The sequence below is a fragment of the Lepidothrix coronata genome, unplaced genomic scaffold (genome assembly GCF_001604755.1).
Source record: "Lepidothrix coronata isolate B3197 unplaced genomic scaffold, Lepidothrix_coronata-1.0 Scaffold30, whole genome shotgun sequence".
In the NCBI taxonomy this organism is placed as follows: domain Eukaryota; kingdom Metazoa; phylum Chordata; class Aves; order Passeriformes; family Pipridae; genus Lepidothrix; species Lepidothrix coronata.
The window spans coordinates 5,905,541-5,931,512 of NW_016690210.1; the positions used below are offsets into that span (position 1 = coordinate 5,905,541).

The 25,972-nt window shown below is 37.9% G+C and overlaps 1 protein-coding gene across 5 annotated transcripts in view; it reads right to left on the bottom strand.

Annotated features, from left to right (window-relative positions):
• Positions 1–25,972, bottom strand: part of SYTL5 (synaptotagmin like 5) — an 87,990-nt gene that overhangs the window by 16,752 nt on the left and 45,266 nt on the right. For 2 of the 5 annotated variants that reach the window (XM_017811026.1, XM_017811025.1), the window contains 8 exons: positions 20,942–21,054; positions 19,442–19,574; positions 17,494–17,619; positions 13,075–13,222; positions 11,391–11,520; positions 9,489–9,595; positions 4,872–4,964; positions 895–960 (listed from right to left, as the gene is read on the bottom strand). In XM_017811026.1, the coding sequence (XP_017666515.1) occupies positions 895–960; positions 4,872–4,964; positions 9,489–9,595; positions 11,391–11,520; positions 13,075–13,222; positions 17,494–17,619; positions 19,442–19,574; positions 20,942–21,054 (916 nt within the window). The remainder of the gene's footprint in view (positions 1–894; positions 961–4,871; positions 4,965–9,488; positions 9,596–11,390; positions 11,521–13,074; positions 13,223–17,493; positions 17,620–19,441; positions 19,575–20,941; positions 21,055–25,972) is intronic. The other 3 variants (XM_017811028.1, XM_017811027.1, XM_017811029.1) reach the window with 3 other exon arrangements.

Genomic DNA, 25,972 nt, shown 5'->3' on the forward strand with positions numbered 1-25,972 from the left:
CTGAAGCACATTATTCTTTTCCAGAACCTGCTTTCTTCATACAGCTACAGCCATGCAATATTATCACACTTGTTAGGACTTGCTATGAAAACACATATATCATAGAATAGAAATATCACAATTTGGTATAAAAGGGAATGAGAATTAGAGTTAATAATAGTTTAAATGTCTAGACAGATTATGTTTTTACATGCAGGATTCAAAAATCTGTTTATAATCTTAGTTACCACCTTTTAATTAATGGATGAACTGAAGAGCAGACAGGCTACATAAATTGCAAGCTCACATAGGTTCCAACCAGAAAAAAAAATCACCTCCTGGCTCATCTGGTCACCTAATTTTTTACTGACTGCCATAAGACAACTACTGACAGAATCCTTAGAAAAATGTATGACTATGCTTCCCATATTAGAGATGGTATAAAACCCTATTTGTTTAAAGTGCAACCCACCTCTCATTAGCAATTTTGTAACAATGATTAAAATTCAAACCCCACCATTTCTGCAATTTTTGTAAAGCCAAAAACGTTGGCAATAATCCCACAAATTTTCCACTACAGCATAATATATCACCCCCTGATCCCTTTTTCTTCACAGTAATAAGATGCAGAGTATTGCCATGAGGATTTCCTCTTCCAAAAGTTTACAGTTAGGAAAGAACTGAATATTTCTTAAAGAAAATCAGAGCAATATGCAGACTGTCAGAACATTCAAGAAAGCTGGTGCACATTTTCTTTTGTGTCATTGAGCAAAACTTCTCAAAAACATATATAACCATCTAAATTCTACAACATGGGAACCTTGCAAGACACACAGGTAACAGTCTTCAACAAAAAGGGAGAAAAGAGAGAGAAACCTTTAAAGTAAGCTAAGCAGAGGATTCAGGAGAACTCACAGTGTCACCGTCTTTTTCAGGCACATTTAAATATGTCCACTTTCTGTCAGAGCCTTCTGGGGAGTTCTTTAAAGAAGGCAGTGCAAGAAGATCAAGAGAAAAGAGCATTAGATTGCTGCAATAAGAATAAGTGAAGTGAGAAATCTTTACCTATACAGACAGGAAAAGGAAGTTTATATTGCAAAGCCATAGTGAGAAAGGAAGAAAAAGGGTATCACCAAATCAGAGAAATGCTGTGTTTTCCATATATTTCAAGTATTGAAGGATGTGTTGTTCAAGGTAATTGAATACAAATGAGGTGTAATCTCTGTATCAAACTAAATGAGTTCTATTTTAGACCACCAACTCAGCAGATTTGGATTCATATTAGATTATATTTGGATTTGTTCTCATTTACATGTGCATGAAGTCAATCCTCCCTGGAGCTACTCAAAAGCTAAGCATTCCTGTATTTGCAGCATCAGTGCCTCTGTACAAAATTACAGTTTCTCTGTGGAGTTCAGAAGAATAAAAGACGAATGCACAAAAATGTTGAAACATGTCACTCTCTGGGAAAAAAATACAGTATTTAGTTATTGGGGGAAATATTTTCCCTCCTCTACTTGCTAGAGCAGGGTCTGGAAATCTCACTAAGGACCTCAAGGGAAACTGTATCTTGATCTACCTCCTTCCTTACCAGCTGCAGGGAAGAGCACAGTCAAGGGAAGGAGCCACACAGAAAGAATTTGTCTGTGGCAAAACCCAAATCTCCAAACACTTTGCCAAAGGGCCCTGCAGCACAGAAGGCTGGAGGGATAAACAGTTCTATGTCAATGTGGTAAACAACAGCAGACATGCAAAAAATTATTTATATAAGCAATAATTACCCATGAAGTTAATTTTATACACCACGAAGGAATAATAAACAGCAAAAAATGTGCTTTTACTGTATTTCTGCTGGTCTTCTTTATCCTCAATTAAAAAAAAAAAAAAGAAAAAAGTAAAAGGCTTGTCCTTTTAATCCTTTCTATAATTGGTTGAAATTCCACAAACAGAATTGCATAAAATTACTGGAAAATTATCAACACACACCAAAAAATGTGTCATATTTCCTTCTATTCCTAACATGTCTTGAGCTAAATTTCAGCCTTTACCATTTATGCATTTCCACCTCTGGCATACATGAAAGTGAGTATCCTTGGACACTGCTGCCTTTGAAACTGTCAGTGAACTTAATAGTTCCAGTACGTGCTACAAAATGCCTAAATTATCCCTGTAACAACTTGTATGCCCATTTCAGAAAATAACAAGGTTAGACTAACACAAGGAGGTGGATGAGTTGTTCTTTACTGAATCCAAATACATTTTTCCTCAATCCTTAGGTAAGCAGGCAGCAAGGGATAAATAATTGAGAAAAAAACCACAGCACAAAGTCCTAAACAAATAGTTGACCTCTGACCCTAGAATTTATGCATACACATTTTTTAACTGTTTACAAACCACAAATAAAATTACACAAATTTAGTAGGACTTTATATACTTCACTTTCTGCCCCTATCCCCCCACAAGACTGTTCTGTAGCATTTACACTGGCCATTACAATGTAAAATCCTTGAGAAATATACTCATATTCCAGTTCCATAAGTAGTAAACAACAATCACACATAAAGGATGCAGAGCCTCATTTTAGTACCTCACTAAGAATTACGTTTATTTTGCATCATATCTTATCGCTGCAGTAAAGCACTGGAACCATTTAATCTTCCTGATGTGATGGGTCTTGACAACACCACATAAATATGCTTGGGAAAGAAATCAGTGAAGGATACAGGGAAAACTAAATACATAGTTCATGTATTAGCACTGGGAAAACACAAAGAAAAATAAAATTATGAGATACAATTTCTCTTCAATGATGCAGTTTCCACTTTTATTTTTGCTCACTCATGTTGCAGGTAGATCTAAAGTATCTTTTACCCCTTGTAGTATATCTTCCTTTTGCTGAAATGCCCATTTTCAGACTAGACATACTTACGTTAAATTCTCAGATTTGAAAAAAAGAAAGAAAAAACAGGGAAAAAAAGGGGGAGAATAACTATGCAGTTAGAGATTACTATGCATTAATAATGTTATTTCAATGTGACTCAATAACACACAGTCACTTGAAAGATAGCATGTGAAAAAAACCCATACAGTGAAGAAGCTCAAGGGCTTGACAATCAGATTGAGGTAAAAATAAGAGAGATGGGGAAATGTTGGTAACTAGTAACACACTTAAGGAGAATGAAGAAAAAAAGAATCTGTAAAATTGACCTGCTGTCGCAGGGAGAAGCAGCTTGCCATTCACAACTTTGCCATTAACATAGCATGCAGTGACATTAAACATCATGTCATGGAGAATAAGGAGAAGCGAAAGCATTGAGGTGTGAGATTATCTCAAACCTACAGCACTGAAGAAGCTGCACTCTGCTTGAGAAAAAAGTCAGAGGGAAACCTACAGTAAAGGACAAACCCAGCGGAGACAGAACACTGCCTACAGCACAGAGGGAGGGATCTCCAAATGCAGTTCCTCAATTAATGCCCAAATCAGAGAAAGCACTTGAGCACCTGCAACCCTCCTATCAATATTCACAGGAAACAAACATTATTTTTTCTATTAAATCCATGGGACCAGCAAGCAGTGGATAATATGAGTCATAGTCAGCTTTGGCTAAGTGGGTCTAATTAGACCAGTATCAACAGGCTGGATGTGCTCAAGTCTGATTTGGTCCGAAGAGCTGCGTGTCTCTGTCGTGTCTGTTTCTGTGAACTACACAAATTAGAAGGAAAAACGGTCTGGACATGATCAGATCTAAGACACCAAAATGCTCTGTGATGGTAATATTCCCAGCCTTTTCTCATCCCCATGCAAGCCAAGCTTGGGTTCAGCCATCTCCATCTCTTTGGGATCAAAAACGTAAGTAGGGATTCCCCGGGCCCTGCTTGCATGGGGACTAAAGGGGATGCAATCTAGAAAAGACATTTCAGTGGTTACTGTCATAGAGCAAATTTTCTCTTCTCTTTTAATATACAGACTCATCACCTCTCTTCAAAACTTCAACACTCTCATCCTACCTAGTTTGTTGCAGTTTTCTGATACTGTCTATGCTGTCCAGAGTTATTCTTAGACACAAGTCATGAAGAAGAGCAGCCACAGAGAACTCCATGACTTCTCTGAAGATAGTATCAGTTGCCCACAGATCCCAAAAAATGAGGTATACAGCAGGTAATAAACTAGACATGTTAAAGGCTACTTTTATCATCCATTTTCTTTCCCAGTGAATAACAGACAGCATAACAAACTGCACAAGGCTTCTCATTCCAATTTTGTTGCGTCTCAAAAACACCTGTTACAACCTGAAAATGAAGATATCCTTTTGTTGTCACCAACCCAAATCCCCAAGTATTTCCCTCCTCACTGTAAAGGGAAATACTTTTCAGATGTGGGTGGCATAGCAATCACATCATAAAGAAAGTTGGCTTGGCGGGTGGACCATGATGGGTGGTATGTATGCAAACACACAGACAAGTATTTGTGTCCCAAGAACCTGAACAATCAGAAAGTGATTTGAGATGGAAGATCCCACTATAGCCTTGTTCTCTTAATTTCAATTAAATTAAGATTAAGTGCTCCTCTGCAAAGATGAGCAGTCACTTACCACAGACACCTATGGTTTGCCTTCCCCAAATGTAAGCTTGGTAGTAACCTAAGCATGTGAGGAAATCTGCTGATGAGTATGAAAAATAGTTTTCTCTTTTCATGCACTGCAGAGAACAGCACTTTAGCTTTGAACAGCATCAAAAATATAATAGAAAATCTATCTAAAATTAAAAGATGTTTTTTATGTGCAGGATGAAAGATGACCTGCCGCTAAGTGATATGAAGATAAATTCCTTTTTAGAGGAAAGATGGTGCTTTGTGGAAGGAAAAAGCATATGTTTTCTACTCAAGATCTTACTGTTGATAATCCACTTGCCATATGTTCGTGTTTTCTTGAATAACGAGAGGCCACTATGGCATCAATATCTTCTTCTCTTTCATCCAGATAATCCTAAATGACAAACAGGCATTTTAGTTGTCTTATTCTGCTGTGTATTTGGTCAGCCTGTCACTTAGTTTCATTTCACATGTTTTCCACTTTAGGAAGACACCAGCAATGCAAATTCTATTCTCTAGAGGAATTTTGATTTACATTTTCCACATCTTTGTACAGGCACAGAGGATAAGGGGAAGAGGCTCTGTTACAGTTTCAGGGTTCAATTGCTTAAGAACTGGAAAAGCTCACACATACACTTTATCTCTTATTCTGGAGGAACATATCTTTGTGTGGCCAACAACTACACATAAACAAAACCCCACTTCCACGCCTACGAACAATCCCATGTGAATTAACTTATTCTGCTTGCTACTATTTGCATTCATGAATTCAGGTTTGAAAATCTTGGAGGAACATGGTGAGAATTTGTTAAATCTTAAAAAAAAGAAATGAGTGAATAAGTCCCATTCCAGTGGCCAGGAGGACCACTGATACTGGTTTACCTGAAGACATGTGTAGCCAAAAGCCATTAGATGATTGATTGGTTACAGCCCAGGTCACATGTCCGTACAAGACAAAATTTTTTGAATCCAGAAATCCAGTTTTCTAGTTATTACCCACATTTGTATCGGTCACAGTCACACAAACAGACAAGTACACAATTTGCATCACATTTGCACCCTTCGTGCTGCAGCGTTTAGAGATGATTTCGTGGGCACAGTCATTAGAACAGACCCCTTTTAACTGGCAGTGCTGAAAGCCCTGGGTTATTGTCAAATCACGTGGGAAGAACCTTGCCATCATACACACTGAATATATTTGAGAGGTAAGCAAAAAAACAAGCTGATGGGCATTTTTAAAATTCCTGTACTGTTTTAACAAAAGAAAGGGAGGAAATTCAATAGTTGCACAGCTTTATATTTGTGCTCGAGTTTTAACAAGCAAGACTGAACTGCAACATCTTTAACTTATGTAGAGAAAAAAATCATTTTCATTGTTTAAGGACAGCAATAAAGCAAAATCTAAAAAGAAACAAGATCTGGATGATAGTTCTAATAGGACTCTTAACTTTTGCTTGAAGTAACAGGAAAAAATGCCAACAGACAATTATCATCCTATTAAATATAGTTTGGAAATTTCAAGTGTTTCCTTAAACCTTATGGCAGGTATTTTGAAAGACTCTGCTTTTAGTTTTGATGGAAGTCAAATGTTCAACTTCCTTGTATCTGCTTTGCAGCTATAAAAATCTTGTGTTTTGACCTACCTCAATCTCTATTGCTGAGTTGCTCTCACTCTGAAACTAAACAGAAATATTGTATTTGAATTCAGGGGTCTCAAAGACTGCTATGCTAATTGGGAAAAACAGAGCAGAGAAGAAATGCTGTTGGAGAGTTGAACTGTCACAGTTTACATAAAAGATCTGGAGTACATTTGTCGTTAGTGTGCATAAAACTAGCTGTTACATCTCTTCTCCTTCGCTCCAGTGACTGAACTGAATTAAAACCAGCTGAAAGTGATGCAAAATTTTCTATTACCATTTTGCAGTTGTAACCACATATTTAATATTGAGCAGAGGGAAATCAGGACAAGCTATTGCTATTTGGGACCGAGATTTACATACTGAAACAAAGTCTCCTCTTGGCTTCATGTTCTTGCCATGAGTTTGCTCTGCTGGTCCCATACCTTTCTAACCTATTCCAGGCAGTGTTACCATCCCACAGGAAAAAAAAAGAAGTCATAGATATTTATAAATATATAAAGAAAATATATATAAATATATAAAAGGAAAAATCCATGGAGATCCAGGCAAAACAGAGCAAACTATTTCAGGTAGAGAGAGAGCTGAATCCTCCAAAATAACCCCCCACCAAAAACCTGAAATAAAAACAAAAAAAAAAGAGTCTACCTTTCATTTCTACTTCACTCACTAAGTTCAGAATTCAGATGATGTACTCTAGTTTTAAATTTGAAACAAGAAAACACATTTTTCTTTCTTGCCCATATAACAGGAAGGAGCAGTTCTGGTAATACATATAAAACTATTTCTTTTACAATGCTGTATGCATACCAGTGAACTTTAAAATAAACAGTGCTACATTTTTATTACTGAATAATAAAACAGAAGAGAGAAAGAAAAAAGAGGTAAGGCAACACCTTCAGCCTGGGGTGTTGGGATGTTTCAGACTTAGACACTCAAATACTGGCAGTGTTCACAGAGTCCTAAGGACTGCTAATTGACTACCAATTTTTTTGTCTGCAAGCAGATATCTAAAAGTTGAAAAACAAAAAGGTTAATGTTTAACCTATGCTCTTCATTCATTTTACACTAAGATGATTATGTTTCTCAGGAGGTGTCACAGAACTGTGACTACATAATTGGTTAGTGTTATTAGGTTATTAAAGTTAGAGCTAGTAGGATATTAATCTCGTGGTCTCCAGTGGGGGTTGTAAAATGCACATCATCCAATTACTTCTGAAAAAGCAGCTGAGCATGTAATGAACACTATTTGGTCAGGAATTCAACACACACCTCTCTAGACAAGGTGCTCACACTTGAACACTAAATTTAACTGGTTCCCTGTGTTCCTTGCTAAATACCTACCACACTATGTGGGGTTTTGGGGGTTGTTCCTTGTGACTATCAAAAGCAATGGTAAGTTAGGGAAGCAAAATATCCATTCAATTGTCCAGCTAATTTCTCTGTATGTGTATTGGGTTTTCCTGATAGAGGTTGGAGCAAAGCAGCTAAAAGCCTTTTCCCATCCTTCCAGCTGATAAATTCCAGCAATCTGCATATCCTATTGACATGTGGCATCTCCCACACCACTGCTGTCAGCTCCCATCTCCCAGGACTGAAGGAGTTCAGCCAGCTCCATCAGCCAGCTGAGAGGAAAGGAGGTGTAACTTCCTAACTTTTCTCAGGCTGCAGGAACTGTTGTTACTTTCATCAGATCTCTTTCTCTTTGTCTCTTATATCAAGCATCAAGTTATACTGAGCATCAAACTAAATTCCAGCAGGAATACAGCTTTTATCTCGAAACACTGCATCCATAACGATTACAGGACAAGACTATGAAGGACTCCTGTGAGTCAAACTACCCTGAAAAATATGATAACGCTAAAGATGATGAATGCAATCAATTCATTTCATAAGGCAGAGAAAAGGGAGGATATGGGTAGAATCAGAAATCTGTGAATCCTGTTATGAATGAATTTTAAAAGGGAATGAGCGCTCTCACAGACCCTGGAGCAACTAAATCAAGGTTATGCCACAAGAGAGGTCTCCTATGCTAGCAAAGGAGCTGGAGATTTGCTGAGTACAATTTAAAATTTCATCCAGAGACAGCAAGAAAGAAGGAGGAAAAAAAATAGGAAAAAAGAAAGCCGCCTCTGAATAAGAGGAAGACAAAAATCAAAGAACAGAAAACCTCTCTGGACTTGTCATCTCTGACATCTGCCTCAGAGAAATACGAAAGTAGTAACTATCAGACCCTGTACAATTAGAGCAGAGAACTGATATAAAGACATTTAAAGTCTGTATTTTCTTATTTTATGCTTTTCTTCTGCAATATTTTCCATCTTCTTAATAAAGAATACATCCTTTTTCTTGATTACATTTTAAAAATAAGCCACTTCTTTTGAAGGTTTTTTTCCACCATCTGACAGACTCCTTAAAGAATAACTCAAAGCAATGCTGCAGGCAAATTCTCTGACTGTTAACAGTCCAAGAAACAGATGGAAATCCCAACATGTGATTTTCCACCAAGGCACAAGTATCAAACTCTACAAGGAGGGGAGACATCTCCCATGGCCAATGCTCTTCTGAAAAGAGCAGATGGCAAGGAAGGACTATGACAACAGACAAAATGCATAAGCTACAAACACACAATTGGAAACTTTAGAATAAACTATGATTACATGAAGAACTATTTAAATAACTTTTTCCTCCCTCATGCATATTTAACAAGCTTGGATGTTTTTTTATAGTATTGATGCACATCTGCAAATTGCCTAGCTTGGATATGTGCATAAGAAGAGAAGGAAATTGTGAATCACTTCAGTAAAAGCAGTTCATAAAATACACAGAAAAGGACACGGAGATATATGGAAGAGTCAACAGGAAAAAGAGCTAAACAACAGGGGCAGAACAGAAAGTCGGGTCTTCATTTGCTAAAAATATAAATAAGGGGAAAACCAAACCAGATAAAGATTAAAGTGTTTAAAGTATAGAATTTCTCAGCATCAAAATTAAAATCTATGAAAGTATGAATTAACAGAACTTCAGAGCATGTGTAATTTATTGCCTGGAATTTATTTTCAGGCTAGATTTCTTTCACCTGTGCACTCAAAAATCCAGCCAGTTAATAACAAACTGAAACCATGACTCAGAAGATGACACTGTTTAAAACTTCATTAAATATCCCTGAAATAATGTCCTGGATTACCCATATTTTACATCGATATACATGCAGTGCTGATTTCATAAGTCTAAACAAACAGAATTTCCACCAGATAAACATTTGCATCTTTATAACTCACCAGTTCCTGATCTAAGGCACTAGGCACAGATTTGCTTCTTATGCTGAGAGTATCCTCATTTCCTTCAGAGAAGGATTCACTCAAATCTATCTCAGATCTGCTACGGTCTGGAAAATAAAACCAATTAAAATGTTTGCTATAATTTGTACCGAGATATTAATTTCATATCCCATACAAGTATTGTCCCAAACCCAACTGTTTTTTAAGAAAATAAAAATTCATCCAAACAATACTTTAGTTACTTGTTGAAAACTATGACAATTGAACATCAATATAATAAATGGAAAAATATGTCCTCCGATGCTGTTCAGCCTTCTGGGCAATATTTTTTCCCCTGCACTGTTTATCTGCTGGGATTGTCTCCTGTGGATGATACTATAGATCAAGGTTTTGACTTTCTCTGGGCCCGTCAGCCTAGAATATTGCAAAACTTGCTGTCCAAGTGCTCACAGTGATTACCTTCCACCACCTGCTTCAGAATCAAGCAACTGGGGATACAAATGGATGCAGAAAGTACTTCTGACATTAATGCTGTTCCTTGTGCAGAAATTAGTGGAAAACAAACAAGTCTCAAGACCTCCAGCAATTCCTTTCAGTCCCATGGGTCTCTCATCCACTCTATAGGGATAAAACACAGATGTCTTGGAGAAAGATTTTCTTAGTCCTCCCCATATAAATATTTTGTGTGACTGTTTCAATATATTTGGAAAGAAAGAGAGGGAAGAGAATACTTTTAGATCCTGCAGATAGGAATCTGAATCTTTTTAACTGTTCATCTTCTGCCTGGTCTACAGTTGATGTGATAGGAAAGGTCACTCTCCTGAGCTTAATGTCCTTTGACATCTGCCAACAAGGAGACAGTGAAGAGTTTGAGACCAATTCCCAAGTTACCTACAATTTTGCTCGGCATCAATCTGCTTCGGTAACATGAGGTTAGTTCTTATCTATTAGGAAAGCCCTTATTTTATAAGGGAACAGGAATTTTCACTTCATAAAGGAGTAGCCATCTGTAACACCTCTGCCTAGAGTTGCACTGTACAATATTATCAAAAGAAACTCAGATGCTTTCAAGCTGAAGTATCTAAGGTAAAGGACATTACCTCCTTTGATTAACTCTGTGGGATACACCACTAGGTTTCAGCTTTGGGCTAAATTCAGCTGCAATAAAGTGAGTCCTGCTGTGTTTCAGAGAGAAACTTGTAAACCCAAACCCACTCTGTTATCCCTGTAGGAAACCAACTGAGTGTCTGAGAGAAGCAGAAGAGTGCAGGGTGTCCCTGTCTCCTGTTTCAGATGGGAAAAAGAGGATCTCCACCGGCTGCTGCAAAGTGGCTGTGACAGCACCTTCCTGTGCAAGCCTTTTTCACCTAACAGCCTTCCATGAAATGAGGTAAATTACAGACTGATTGACTGGTTCAGTGCATCACATATAAAAATGAAATGACATGAAATCTGTAAGGGGCTTGCTCTCTGACCACTCTTTGTTTTCCAGATTTGCTTCTGGGCAAAGTGGGTGTGAAATGTAATGGCAGAAGCAGAGTAGTGTTATATACAGATTGGAGCCAGGTAACATTTTATTCAGGTGAGCACACAGAGAATGATTTAACAATGTGCAATTGTGACTGAAATCTTTTAAATTCTGAGCATGTGATTTACCTAATATTCACATTGTGCCAATATTACACGGGTTAGGATTATCATTTTTTTCATGTAAAACTTGTGAAGTGCTTTGAAATTGGTTAGTAAAAGGGAAACATTTTCAGAATGAATTTGAACAAATTTATAAAACTTACACCTGGTCTTTCATTGTACTTTAAAAACAAAAGGAGCAGAGTCATAAGAATAGGAATAATCCTCTGATAGTAAAGGCTGGTAGAAACAAGGGAAAGATTTAATACTTGCCTGATGACAAAGATACCCTAGAAACTGCAATGGAAGGTGTTCCAGATGCTTTCCTACAGTGCTTCTTTACTAAATCTTCAGGTACACTTTCACTTGCTGGAATAATCATGCCATTTTCTAAGCCAGTGTCCTGCCCAATAAAAAAAAATGCACACCCTATAAACACAAAAACTGAGCTTATTCACTACCAGTCTGTAAAAACATCATTTCTATTAGATCCCAGAACTCCAAAGCTCCTTTAGCAACCAGTCTATTACTAATCATATTTAGATTCCAATCTAATCTGCTTCACTTAGCACTGATCATGCATAAAATTTGCACAAAAATGTGATTCATGCTTACATGCTGAGTTTCCAGCTGAAGAATCAGAGCAGCTCATCAAGAGTGAGAGCAGGGAACTGAAATACTCAAATCTATTGGAAGTTCACGTAGCTCAGAAATTAAAAAAAAACCAACCAAACAAAAAACCTATGGGTTTTATACCAGCATTATAATTTCAACCAAGGTAGAGCCAAATGGACTTAAACTAATTAAATTATGCCAGCATGACCCCTTAAATAAAGCCAATATATTTGATATCATTATGATTTTTTGCCTTCCCATAAAAGAATGCCTAATAACATAACTCCATATAAATTAAATGAATTTTTCAAAGAAATTGAATGCACTTGAAAACAAGTCAGTCTATATGCCAAAAAGAATACAAATGAAACAACTATTAATTTATTTACAGGTCCCAAAACTGCCCTTCATATATACTAACGTTTTTTTTGTTAGGAAAGACAACATATTAGACCAAGTATCTGATCTAAACACTCATCTACTTTTTTTTCAGACATTGATGGAAAAAGGCTCTGACTATAAATTTTACTTCCCCTGTGTGCTTAAATCATGGCAACTTAGGATAACTTGCTAGGACAATCTTGATTTTTCAGGAGAGGTGACTGAAATGAATTGGGGAATGGCATCTCCGTGCACAGCCAGGAGGAGATGGGTGGCAAACAGGCAGATTGTCTGGGAATAAAGAGAGTGTCTGCTTCTGGATAGATGAGCCACATCCTTCTGCTGATTACAAAAAGCCAAGGTGGCCAGCCTAGCTCAGGTGTGGCCACCTATATCCTAAGAGGCCAAACAGGAGGTGAGAGGAATCATCTTGATAATGTGTCTAGCACACATTTTGTGTTATGGCATAATTTATGCAGAGCCCAGTGTCCAAATCCAGAAAAAACTAAAATCAGTTTGGCCCGATTTTTCGCAAGTGCTGGATTTTCAGTTTCCCTTACAAGTCAGTGGGAGCACACTGGACCCTGCATGCTTGAAAGTCCTGTCCTTAGTTCATAACACTTGGTTAAGGCCCTAAAGTGCCAAAAATGCTTATTCCCAAACCCTCGTGCCTCCCAGTTCAGAATTTTTAATTCATTATATAATGCTGGGTATCAACAGCAATTTTTAGACAAAAGAGAACAGTCTGCCAAACCAAAAACCACGTCACTGATAGAGCATGACAAGTTCTGTTCCAGCAGAGATCTTCACTGGTCCCAGCCGAACCAAGGAAGAAATAAGATCTTCTCTGTCAGGCTTGTCTTTACTGGGCTACAAATAGATCTAACAGGTCAGATACCAGCCAAGTCACCGTGTTTGGTGTCAGCTGTGCTTGGTGTGAGCTCCACACCACTGTACTTACCCTGCTATAATCTGCAGTCATGCTGCGTGTGCTGAGCGCCGGAGACCTCGGGAGGGAAGGTATGGGAGCACTGCCCCCCCTGACAGCCCCTCTCAGACGACCTGCAGCAGCCTCCACAACACTGCTGTTCAGTGAAAGAGTGCTCCCTCTGGGGTGGAGAGAGGAGTATTAAAGGGTTATTGCTTTGAGAAAACCAAGGCAACTCATTTAGCAAACCACTGCAAGAAAACAACTGTGCTTACAGGTTTCGAGAATAACATTGCCCTGGATGGACTGTGTGATCCCCCGCAAGGAAATGGTCATTGGAAAAGAAAAAAAAACACATGCAAAGGTGAATTACAATTGTTTTATACATAAAATTATTGTCAGTACTTCTACCAGAACTGTAAATAGCTCAAATGGGCAGCTCCTGTCCAGGCTGCAGAAGAAACAATTTGTCTGAGTTCATTTCACACCACATTCACATCCCAGCAGTAGGTGTGACAATTCATGTAACCCTTCCTACTTGGCTGCTGCTTGGTGTAAAGGGAAACTTCTGGCCCCTTCTGCAGCCAATGTAATGCCAGCACCATCTCCAGAAAGTCTAAAATCCTTGGCTATCTGCTCTCCAAGCTCTCCAGAAAAACACTGAGTCATTCACTGTCCTATTTATGTTGCAATAATGACTCTTGACCCAGAGCGGTTGATTCTTTCAAGCAGCGTGTACAGGTCTTCTTGCCAGATTTCACATTAGTAAAAGTGACAAAAAATCATCTGTGATCCTCATAGCAGAAGCCATTGCTGTCTAACATCACAACAGGCAGAAATTTTTCCATGGGACAGTTTATATTAGAAGATACTGATAAGTCCATGTGAAAACTGAGGGATAGAAATGGTAAGCTCTTGCACTTTTTTAACCTTTTGAAACAATAAGAATTATTTTAAAATGTATTTCAACACATTTCTAATTAAAATTTTATTTTATTTGAAATCTGATTTGCAGTAAACATAACACATTCCTGGCAGATCAACTCTTCTTTCTCCACAAACATCAATTCAAACCTTTTATTTTTTCTTCACAATTCATAGAAATCTCAAAAAGTCTTGCAGCATAGTAAGAGATATGCATACAGTCCTACTTACTATATTAATATTTAAAAAGTTATTAGTAAGTAAGAATTGAAGGAATTGTACCCTTTCCATGTGGAAAATATGGTGTCAGAGGACAATAGCAGTATAAATTTGCTGGAGAAAGTTTTTGGAACTTACAGCATATTTTCAGTCAAAAGAGGCTTGCTTAATAAATATTTCAGATTTGCTGGCATCATCATCGTGCTGGACAACAATTCTCCTTCACTAGGTGTAGACTGTCATATCGTGTTTAGAGTAACTACAGTATAAATCTTCTCTACCACAACCTAAATTTTTATTAAAACTACTGCTAAACTGAGAAAAAATACTCTGCCACACCACAGCTTCAGTCTCACTGCTACATTAAGCAATGAGCATGGGCTCTGAATCCACACTGGTAGAAAAAAAAGGAATACAAAGAACAACCTCAAAGATCAGGATTATCTAGAAGTGTTATGGAACCATGTTTTTGCCTTTTAATGAGCATATGGTAACTTTATTAACAATTACTGTCCAATTTCACATACTGACAACTGTAGATAGTGCATAAATAAACACGCTCTTATTTGTGTGAACTTCACATACACACACTGCTACTTTTTAATTTGATCAGCCATTGATAAACAAATTCTACTAAATATGCGGTGGTTGCATTTATCTTTTTATATAAAGATGCATCTTTGGTGCTGCAAAGTCAGAAAAATCAGTTTCTGGCTGTCATCTGTATTTTATCAAAGCTGTTGGACTTAGATGCACACACTTTAATTTCCAAACCTGCCACTTGATGTAAAGCAACCAAAGTGTTCAAAACCTGAGTTTTATTGCATATCACACCACTTCTGCTGGATTGTTGTGACTTTCTGTTACAAAAACTGTGTAAACTGATATAAATCAAGAGAAGTGTTCAGAAGTGAGCTGGGATAACAGATTTGAGAACATGTTGCAAAGGGTTCTGCGGGTTTCTTCAGTCAGACTGACCACTTGAACATCAGACCTGCTAACAGACCTCTCCTGTCCTTTGTCCTTATTTCAGTCTGCTGTTAGAGAAAGATTCAACACTTTTTATACATTTTAAGTAGACAACAAAAGAAAAATATTGTTGTGACTACATGGTAGACAAGACTTCAATATGACGGGGCAGAGTGCCTGTGTAGATGACCCTGAAATTCCTACACTATTTCTCCTAGAGGTATCCTGACCTGATGCAGCCTCACAGTTCATTCAGCAGCAAAATCAGCAAACCTTTTTGCTGGAGTAGAAATAAAGTTGAAGAAGTGGACCTGTGGCCTGGGTCTCTCTGTTCCCAGCTCAGTACATACAGAAACATTTAGAAAGAATGAAAATTCTGTCTCCATTTCTCTGCTGGAAGGTGAAATACCACCAATTTTGACAATGCATCTGAAAAGACGAAGGCAATGACAAAATCAGAAATACGCAGGAAAATCTAGGACAGCTACAATGGCCCAAGATGTTATATATTTATAATGTGAAACTCAAAATAGTTAGGAAAGGTAGTCTGGGAAGCTCTGCTTTATTTTTAATAATTACCACTCAGTTGTATAAACTAGTGACACATAAACTAAGCAAGCATCCTCAGATACCTAATTAAGTATTTAACCATGCATGTGCAAGACAGAAATTTTCATCCCTCTACTAAGTACAAGCTGTTCCTCAATCCTTCCACAAGCTGCTATTTAGAAAGTGCTGTACCTTCCACAGAGAGTAAAACAATTCATCCTCCTATGAACAGAATCTCCTGGCAACACAGTTGGGTTACTCTGGCACAGGACACTGTTCTCTCCGGGTGAGAATGAGATGATAAGTGCAGAAGGAAGTTGCTGTAATAACTCAATACTCCTAATTTAAAAAGTCCTGCACCCTGACTCTGGGCAAAAGCTAGAAATTGATGACTTATGTGTAAGTCAACCAAGGTAATCAAACACAAAAGCTATCTTTACTGACCAGGTGCTGAATTCCACTATCCAAATAAAATTATTTTGCTTCATTTATGGTTAACTGCATGATAACTTGCTTGCAGTTTGCCACATCAAAACAGCTGCACAGATCTCTCACAAGGATCCCTTTGTCCTGGTAAACTCTCAGAGAAAAGTACTTAATTAATATTGCATAACCTCAGGGTTAAGCATCACAGACACCAGATTTCTGAGGTTTTGTCTCTCAGATCCTTCACTCATCTCTATTCTAATCAATAAAAAGCAAAACAAATCCTGTAAAACAGAAAAAATGCTACTGCTGGTCTCATAGAAGTCAGGTATGAATCTGGTTAGATACAGAAGGCGTAATCAGCTGAGTGAAAAAAAAAATGGTAAACTATGTATGGATTACAGAAGGAAAACTAGCTCTGAATTGCCTAGTGTGCTGCAACATCCAGTGGAAAAAAATAATCCAGTTATAAACTTCCAACAAGATTGTCACCATCAATTTTAGACACATTGCAGAACATCTAGAAATTGGGGTTTTTGAATTGTAGGTAATAAAGAGAAGAAAGTTCTTGCTTAAACAAGAAGGCTTATCTATGTGAATTAAATTTCACGATGATCCTTTTAGCTATTTTTCTGTGTTCCTGTATACCTATTTAGAGTCTCCCAGAAACACTATTTTAGAGATAGAAATTTCCATTGGAACTTACAGCAAAATTAGTACCTTTTTTTTTTTAATTTTTGATCCAAATTGTTACATTTCTGAGTGTGTGCACCTGAGCAAAGAATGTTGGTCTATACACAGTGCAGACTATCAAAATGAACAAGAAAAAAGGGAATTATTTTTTTGCTTAATTTTTAAGGTAGGACATAAGAGGAATGTTGTTGTATCTGGCATTTTATAATGCTATCAGAGGCAGTAACAGAGATCTCTTAAGCCCAGAAGAATGATTAAGTGGAATCCTACTAGATATAACTGGGACAATAATCCTGAAAAGAGAAGGGCAAACATAGCCTTTGAAGAAGAAAATATAAATTATAATCAGTTAACATGTCATTACTGAAGAAAAACAAAGAGCCTCAGCTCTGCAACCAGAACACAGCTCATCTATTAAAAGCCAGAAAACAAAAACCAACATACTGACATCAATCACCAGCCAAATACAAGGAGAGTAAAATGAGAGGGATGGAGGAAATGTTTAGGTTTGTTGGGGTTTTGGGCTTTTTTGGGTGTTCGTTTGTTTTGTAAACATAAGCTTTGCTTCTCAGACAGTATTAATGCTGAGTATTGAAAGACACAAAGCAACACAGGGGCCTGGCAGACACCCCAGGTCAATCACAGCATGAGCTGCACCAGGTCACTGCTCACCTCTCAGAGCACGGTGCTGACTTGCCACTACGCAGACTTTGGGTTTCAGCTTCTGAGCCTGTGTTCCTCTCACCTCCATCTTTTGCATATGTAATTTCTCCTTTGGTAACTGCCCTGATTACTTTCCTGATGAAAACAGGGAACAAAAGATTTTTAAAAGTTGTGATGTGCACGTTCTACTGATTTCATCCGTCTGACCTGCGGACAACTCTGGATATAAGGGTCAACACAGCACCAAATGTGGTTATCAAACTGATTCCTATTAGGAAAAAAAGCATCATATTTAATACAAGCTGCTTTTTAAGACACCAAACATTAAAGCATGTCTCCTATTCAGCACGGTCACTTCTAGTTTTGAACTAAAGTGCCTTCTGTGAAAATTTCTCACTTTTTTTTTTTACAGTTTATAGATAGAAAAGTAGTTTTTACTTAAATATGTGTATTTTCCCCTAGCAGATTATGCTATATATATTTTCTCTTTAAAGTATTTCTACAATTATAAACATTAATGCCCCTAACGTGCCATTTTCCAAAAAACAATATCACCCCCTTGCCTTGCAAAACATGGCCTAGTAAGAAAGAAATTAATGAAATTAATTAAAGTTTTGAAAAATATTAATATTTTTCATAACCTTACAAACAACAATAGTCTGTCAAGTTATTTCATAACACTGTCAGTAGCAGTTGGCCCCAAAACACCCTCATTAAAACAAATCCACTCATGAGATACAGGAATATGGAACCTGAGGGAGGAAGAAGAAGCAAGCAAGGAAGAGGAGGAGTAATGAACTACTCCTAAAACAGGTCACAAAATACACCAGGAAAAGCAAGCCAGATCATTGTAGGATTACATTTCTGTTATGGGGAACGTCACAAGCAAAAAACCATTTCAGGCCCCAAACAGAAAGAGATTGAGCACCACTAAAATAAACAACAGACAATTATAAAAATAATTGTTTCCCATAGGGGAATATGACTAATAGATTTGCACAAAGGATTTAAATGGAAGAAGGATTAGAAAAGAAAACTTTAATGCACTCATATCTATCAATTAGCATGACTTAGAGCAATATCTAGGTCCTATTACAGTAGAATCCTTACGCTTTCTTTCTTTACCATAATTTGAAAAGCCAGGGGCATTCTGATGCTCTTTTCCCCTATATTAAAGAGAGATAAATCACTTATGTTAATTTCTGAAATCACTGGAACAATGCCATATTCAGCTTTCCTCAGAAGTAAAAAAGCTGCAGAAAGCATCCACCTACCCTATATTTAGGGTCCATAATAGAAATGTGTTCTTCCTTTCAACAGAAACAAAGTTTTCCAACTATCAGCCGATGGAACTCCAGCCATGACATGAACATCCACCCAATTTTTCTTCCCATTCACCCAATAACCTCAAGTTAGGTCCAAACACCACTCGTGCAATTATATATTCAATGCATCTCTTCATGTCCCCTGAGAGTAAGCAAGTGCTCCTCTAAGGGCATAGCCAGACTAAGGTTAAACACTGCAAGATGACCAACAGCAAATCTGTTCATTCGCTGTCAGATTGCATTTGCACAGATAGAAACTAAAGGAAATCTTGACCCGTGAGCAAAACTGACCAGTATACATAAAAAACTGGCCCTCCAAAACCAGTTTTATGCATTTATTTCTTCAGCAAACCTGTCTTTAAGGACACTCTTTTACTTCTGAGTATAAACAAGAAAAATCCAGGAGTAAAACTGACTTATTTTCTCTTACCTTCATAGCTGAAGAGTAATTATTGCTGCATTTCTCAGGAATCTAATTATAATAAGCATGACTTTAAACGAAGGCTGTTTCTAACCCTGGAAAGTTTGAGCTAATGTAGAACGCCGGAAAAACTCATAAAAAATCTTTACAACATATGAAACTGTTTTCATATTTATCAGTTTCTGGGGAGAAAACAAAAAAAAGGCTTTACCCTATCTTTCTAGGTCTGCTGAAGACTGACTTATGCCCACTTGTGGAGGAGACTGATACATCCGGTTTTTGTTCTTCATTCTCTTGGGGTTGATCTTTGAATGTTCTTTCTTCATCTGTATTTGAAGCTGTATCTGCAGTGGAGGGGGAAAGAAAAAGTGAATGTTTGCATGAAAACACAGCCCATGTCAAACAACCTACAAAAATAGATTTTCCATTTTTAACATAAAAAAAAATCTTTGTGATAAAATATAATGACAAAATCTTGGGGGTTGTTTGGCTTTTCCTTTTGATAAAAGAAAATAAAACTGTAAGTAGCTTAAGATGTTTCTCATTATCAGCTTGTCTTGAGCTGTGCTTCTTTTTTATCTTAATCACTGACAACATTTAATAGCCAACGGACCTGAAATTTAATTTTGAAATGGACAGTATTTTCTGTGTTGAATGAAAGAGTGTTCTCCCAATGAGTTTGTTCAGCTAGGAGCAAAGTAGCGTGAAAATGGCTTAAATATATTTTTCAATATATTTATCAAATAACAAAGTAAGAAATCATGAGGTACCCAATCTGATTGGGGACATAGTATCAAGAACGTTGGATACTTCCAGTTTTACAGCTTCTGAAGCACAATGATACTGGCAAGATCCACATTTTGCCAAGCAGCATGTTTGCACCAGGCATTTTTTCCAATGGCAGCAAACCAGTCCCTCTCCTTACGAACTGCCTGCACCCATCACCTTCCTACTGCAAGTGATGCCATATCTGGAACAAACTGCCCAATGAACAGCTCTGTGTGCAGAGGGAAGGTGTTAAGTGAATACAAAGCATCAGAATGAGGAAAACCTCCTGTTTCTTAAACCAGTGGTCCCGTGGTACCACCCACGGTACCACAGCAGCTCACAGGCACAGTACACACACAGACACACCACTGTGCTTGGTGAAGACAACCAGACCCTTTGCTGTACCTAAAAGTGCAGGTGCAATCTGTTGGAGACACCTGGGCAAAAAGAAAGTCTGAATACCAAGTAGTCTGGTTATAGCCCATGCTCCAGCAAACAGCACAGGAGTTAATATTTGCCTTTCTTATTCAGAGTTGGAAGAGAAAAACTGAGTGCTTTTTACACACTGCCGTCACAAATAAGAGAGCTAAAGTCAAAAAATGTCCAGGTTTAGATCTCCCCATGAAGCCAAACTTCCTGGTAGGAGCTGAGAATAAACTTTCAGAGCCTCTGCTGCTGGGCTTTGCTGCTGAATATCACTGTGCACCTGTTTTGACAGTGAGTCTTTCAGCAGATATCTCCACAGAGATACTCCTTTCATATAGGCCTTACCTTTCCCGTACATTAATCGTGAAAAAATCACTACATAGTAAGACACGAATACAAAAATAAAATTAAAATATGGATTATACTTAAAACTTCTACAGTCAAAACAAGTCAAACACTCAGGAAACAAGGTTTGAACATATTAAGCACAAGCAATTCTCTCTCTTGAGACCCCTACCTGGGAATTTGCGTAGGATAGACTGTCTGACAACATCGGTTCCAAGGTTTGACTGTTTGAATCGCTTTGCTCTCTCCTCAAAAAACCATTCTCCCGTCACTATCCGTAGCTGTCTGTATGGGGAAAATTAAAAAAGTCACACACATACACACATTAACAAATTTGGCCAACCCCGGCCACTGCTATTCATCATTTTACTGTCATGCTCACAAATTCAGGACAACATTTACACAGTTTAAAGAGTAAAGAGATTGATTATAAATCTTGGGATAACAGGAGACATAGCTGAAAAATATCATTTTACTTTGTGAATGGAAAGCAATTTTCAGTATATGGAAATTTTCTTTGCAAAGAAAGCATTTCAACCACTTTTACTGGATTTCTGTAAAAAACATGAAACACGCTGTAATCCTAGTCCTTTGTGAACTATTCAACTTCACAATTTCCAATAGCTCCGAAATTACAAGAGACATAAAAACAGCAACAGTGGGTAGAGGGAGAAAAACTCCCACCAAAGCTGCTGCCGTGTGAGTCAGCAGTTCATGGACCCAACCTGGTTATAGACAGGACTCTGCAAGTCTATTTATATTTTTCATCTCTAGTTTGATATGCTGACACTACATGCAGTTTCTTCACATGACAGTGCTGCTGTGAATTAGCTATGTGCCAGAAGTTCAGAGCAATGAAAATTTGCTATTGTTCTGGATAATGCTGCTTTTCTGATTTCAAATTCTTCTATCTATACTAGCAATTAGGAAAATCTGTACTGGCACTTATGTTTTCCCATGGGTATATTTTTATGCTGATTGTTAGCTTTTTCCTGAATTAGTTTCATTATGGCATAGCATGACCATTTCTACTGCCCCACTAAATACAGTTGATGGCAAAAAGGTACTAATATTGAATACTCTAATAATAAACAAACAATAAACAAACTAATAAACCCCAGACATTAAAAACTGATTTAACTCCATACATGTTCCTGCTTCCTGTTCAATAAGAAAACTTATTTCCAAACCTACACTGGAAAAGAAACCATCTAGTCTCTTGGGCATGAAAAATACTACAGATGGATTTAGAGCATTGATCATTATCTTTGCTATTAAATTATTTTTGAGTCGTGCCTGAAAGGAGAGTCTTACCTGAGAAAATACTAAAAATTACTGAATAGCATCCTACCATTGGTGAAAAGACCCTAACATTATCAGTTCTTCCTTATCCATTAATGAATCACACATCTCTGCATGACTCACTAAAAAAAAAATAAAATTAAAAAACCGAAAAATTGAAATTCAAAACATGTGTCCACAAGCATAGAAACAAATTATTACCTTATCTTGTTGTTGCAGACTCCTAGTGACAAAACCTTCTATAATTCATCATCGCAATCACTCAGTCATTATGAAAGGCAGTAAATAAAAGCCCTATGCTTCCACTGAGAATTTTTAAATTACTGCAGTTGTTCACAGACACTGGAAAGGATTCACTTCCTTAGAAACTATGCACAGTCTGGCTAATGTGTAAACTGCTTTTTCTCTGAAACGTGCATTTTTTCAATTCCTTTACAGCATGCACTTCCTTGTACAGTATTCTATAGCAAGATTTATGGCAAGTTTAATGTTTTATATCAAATCATAAACCTTTCAGACCTTTCACTACCCCATCAAATTCCATTACCATATAAAAGACGTATCACACATTCATTTTTTTCCTCAGTTACTACCAAGTTTGACCATAAAACTCCACAAGCGCTGCTTTCCCCTTGATCAAAGATTTCATTCATCCTTAATATCTTACTACAAATACTTAACTTGATCAAGATCACACAGTTCACTGCCCACAGACTTACCCACAAAAGCACCTTCACCCTTCTCCAAGCTCAGACAATCAAGGATAAGGTGTGACGTACGCCAAGGCTTTCAGCAGAGTGGGAGGTTGCTCCCACAACCCTACAGGCTTTTACAACCAAACATTGTAATTATTTCCGCACACAACCCTGATTGTGACACCCACCCGGGCTGCTGGGGTTCATGGAGAGGCAGCTCTCTGCCACAGGGTCCCTGGATGTGAAGTGATGAGGGAAAGAAAACCTCTCTGGTGCCTCCTGCATCACAAGGACCCAGGAGATCTCAGCCTGGGTAGAATGTTGGCTGAGACCAGTATGTCTATTTGTTTTACTACATATTATTGCAATCTGATGTGGAGATTCAATCCTGTAGTAGCAGGACCAAGGGCTCAAGGAGAGTCGTGGGGGCTGGAGAGATCAAAGGAGCTGCAGCCAAGGGAAGGATGGTTGGTGCAGGTGTGGAAGGAGACTGAGAAGGAAGAGAATGGAGGGCTGCTGGGCTGTACAAGGAAGGATCAGCAGAAGTGCTGTTGGTAGAGGGAGGTCCTCCCCTAGCATCCATCCCTAGGAAAGAGTCTTCCTCTCCTTCTTCACTCCACTGGGGTATGGGTCCCTTGTAACCTTAGAGCTCACCATCAGTCTCCCTCTCTCTGACTCCACTCCATCCCAACCTCTTCTCCCTCTGGGACCAAAGCAGACTGAAAGATGGGAAAGGCTCGCACCAGGCTCAGAGTAAGGAATGAGTAGTGTGGAGAAGGACTTCCTCTTACCATCCCCTCATAGTAGTAACTAGGACCTAATATTCTTCTTGCTCATGGTCTCAAAGATGTGCAGGGAAGAGACAGTTTAGTCTATTTGGGCAACACTAGCTGATTCTTTTTCCTTCTGGCAATGGATAAATAAGCAATCCACTTCTCTTACTAATCTCTCTCTGCCATCTGTAACCTGCCACCATTAAACAGCCCCAAATTACATAGCTGGTGCTCTCTTACTTAGCCAAAGAAGTTCAGGGTCTTCGCTGCATGCTCTGGCAAACACAAACTGGGCCCCCAAGGAAAGAAGAGTGTGCAAATCCCTTTTGCTGGTCTGAGTGGGACAGGGAGTGTGACAGTCACTGCACTGACAGAGCTGAACCGTGTGCTTGTTCAGCTAATGATGGCAAACTGAATTGCCCCTCTTCATCAGACCGATGTTATTAAGCAGCAATGAGATCCACATTTCCAATTGAGGTGCCAGATTTTTGGCAGGGCTACTTTGAAGAGGCCCTTACACGTTCTGCTCTGACTTCACCGAGAGAACCAGGTCTAAGGTAAAACACAGACATCTCAACTGAGGCACAAAACATGGCAAATAAAAGGAGCACTGCCTTGTTTTAGTCAAGTGCTTCACTTCTCTGGCCAATCCTGTTTATCCACAGTGAAAGGATAAAAACAACAGCCATTGACAGCCAGCCATTGCGAGTGCCTCACGGAACAAGTCTAAAGGCCTCAACACTCATTTCAGACCTTCATCCTTATTTTCATCAGTGTTATTTTGTGTTTTGAGATCCTGACTTCTGCTGTGGCAGTCCTTTTTTGCAAAAATGTCCTTACCCAACAGATCACCTCTACAAAAATATCATTTTCTAATGAAATAAGGGGGAAACACCTAAAGCTTTGAATTTCTACTGCACTACTATCGGTTTTATTTTTCATGTACACTGAACAATCCACACAAAGACTAGTGTTCATGTTATCTTAATCACTCACAGGTGTCAGGAGTACTTATTAAAAGAATTTTTGTTCTACACATAAATAGAAATGATTTCAGATCAAATGACTGCTTAAGTCTCTGACTTGAAGTTTAAATTTCATAATTGCATTTGACATTCTGAATCAAAAATTGAAAAGCAAGACCTAAACAGTCTTATAATAATGTTATTTTCATGTATTTATAATTATGACAAAGGTAGTCTGTCTTTCCTACTGAAAATGGTGCATCTCTCTTCTATTTCTGATAGAAGACTTAAACATACCCTTTCTGTATAAATAATTGTTTCAGTGGGAAAAGAAACAAAGACTTTACTCAGCAGTACGTCAAATCAGGGCTCGCAGCTTTGGTTTTTGTTATTTGTAAAATGGGCCCAAGGTCCATACTGACTGTAGATCATGGTATGTGTATGCATTTTCTTTACTTTCTCAGTTAGCATGTACCTTACAGTGTACAAAAACCCCTGTAATTTCTACCAAAACAGTGTTTAGATTGGTTTTCCAAGATGTGCAACAGGTGCTGAAGTCAGTAGCTTTAGAAAGAAGAGAAACAGTGTTATAAATAGCAATAGCAGCAATTTTTGCATGATAGCTCTTTCCTATGCTCAAAAGAGCTAGGAAAATTCGCATCCAGGTAGCTAAGTTTAGTACCAAATACTTTAGGTACCTGCTAAAATCTTTACACATTAATTACTGATCTACCTACTCCCATAATCATGTGAGAGGGAGTATGTTACTGTTCCACGCTTCTTCCCCCTCAGTGGTCTCCTACTAAATGGATTCACTTTAATAACACACTGCTCAGTTTAAAAATGGAACATAACCTACAGCCTATCCCTGTCACTCAGCTCATTATTTTCCATTCTCACTTTTGCAAGACACTTTATGGTCAAATGCCCAGTCATTAAAAACAAAAATTTAACATGGAAAGTCCCAAATGTTATTTTCAATTATTTCTTTTGAGCAAAGCCCCACATTAGTAAAACAGTTTCACTCTCCATTTGATCATCCAGTCTAACCCAGAAGAGGCAAGAGATTTAACCCAGCTTCCTTTCCCTCCTCTGTTCCTCAAGTTATTTTACTTCTCAGGACTAAAACTTAGGAAAAAATGGCGAGACCAAAGGCTGGATAAAATGTAGCCTATGCTTGAATATTCCAAACATACACCCTCATTTTTGTATGTATTCAATTCCACAGAGTATTTTCTATAATATAAATTAATTCCACTGTAGCTTTTAATTTGCTGTGAGGCTATTAAATAGAAAATTTTGACCCTGTGAAAAAAAGCAAATTTGCTTAGAAGTTACTAAAGTAAAAAGAAATTATAAGAAATTTGAAAAGCATTTGCATATTTAAACATTGAAAATGCCCTATTTTTAGGTTCCTAATGGGAATAATTGTTACTAAGATACTGATTAATTTTCATGACACGTTAAG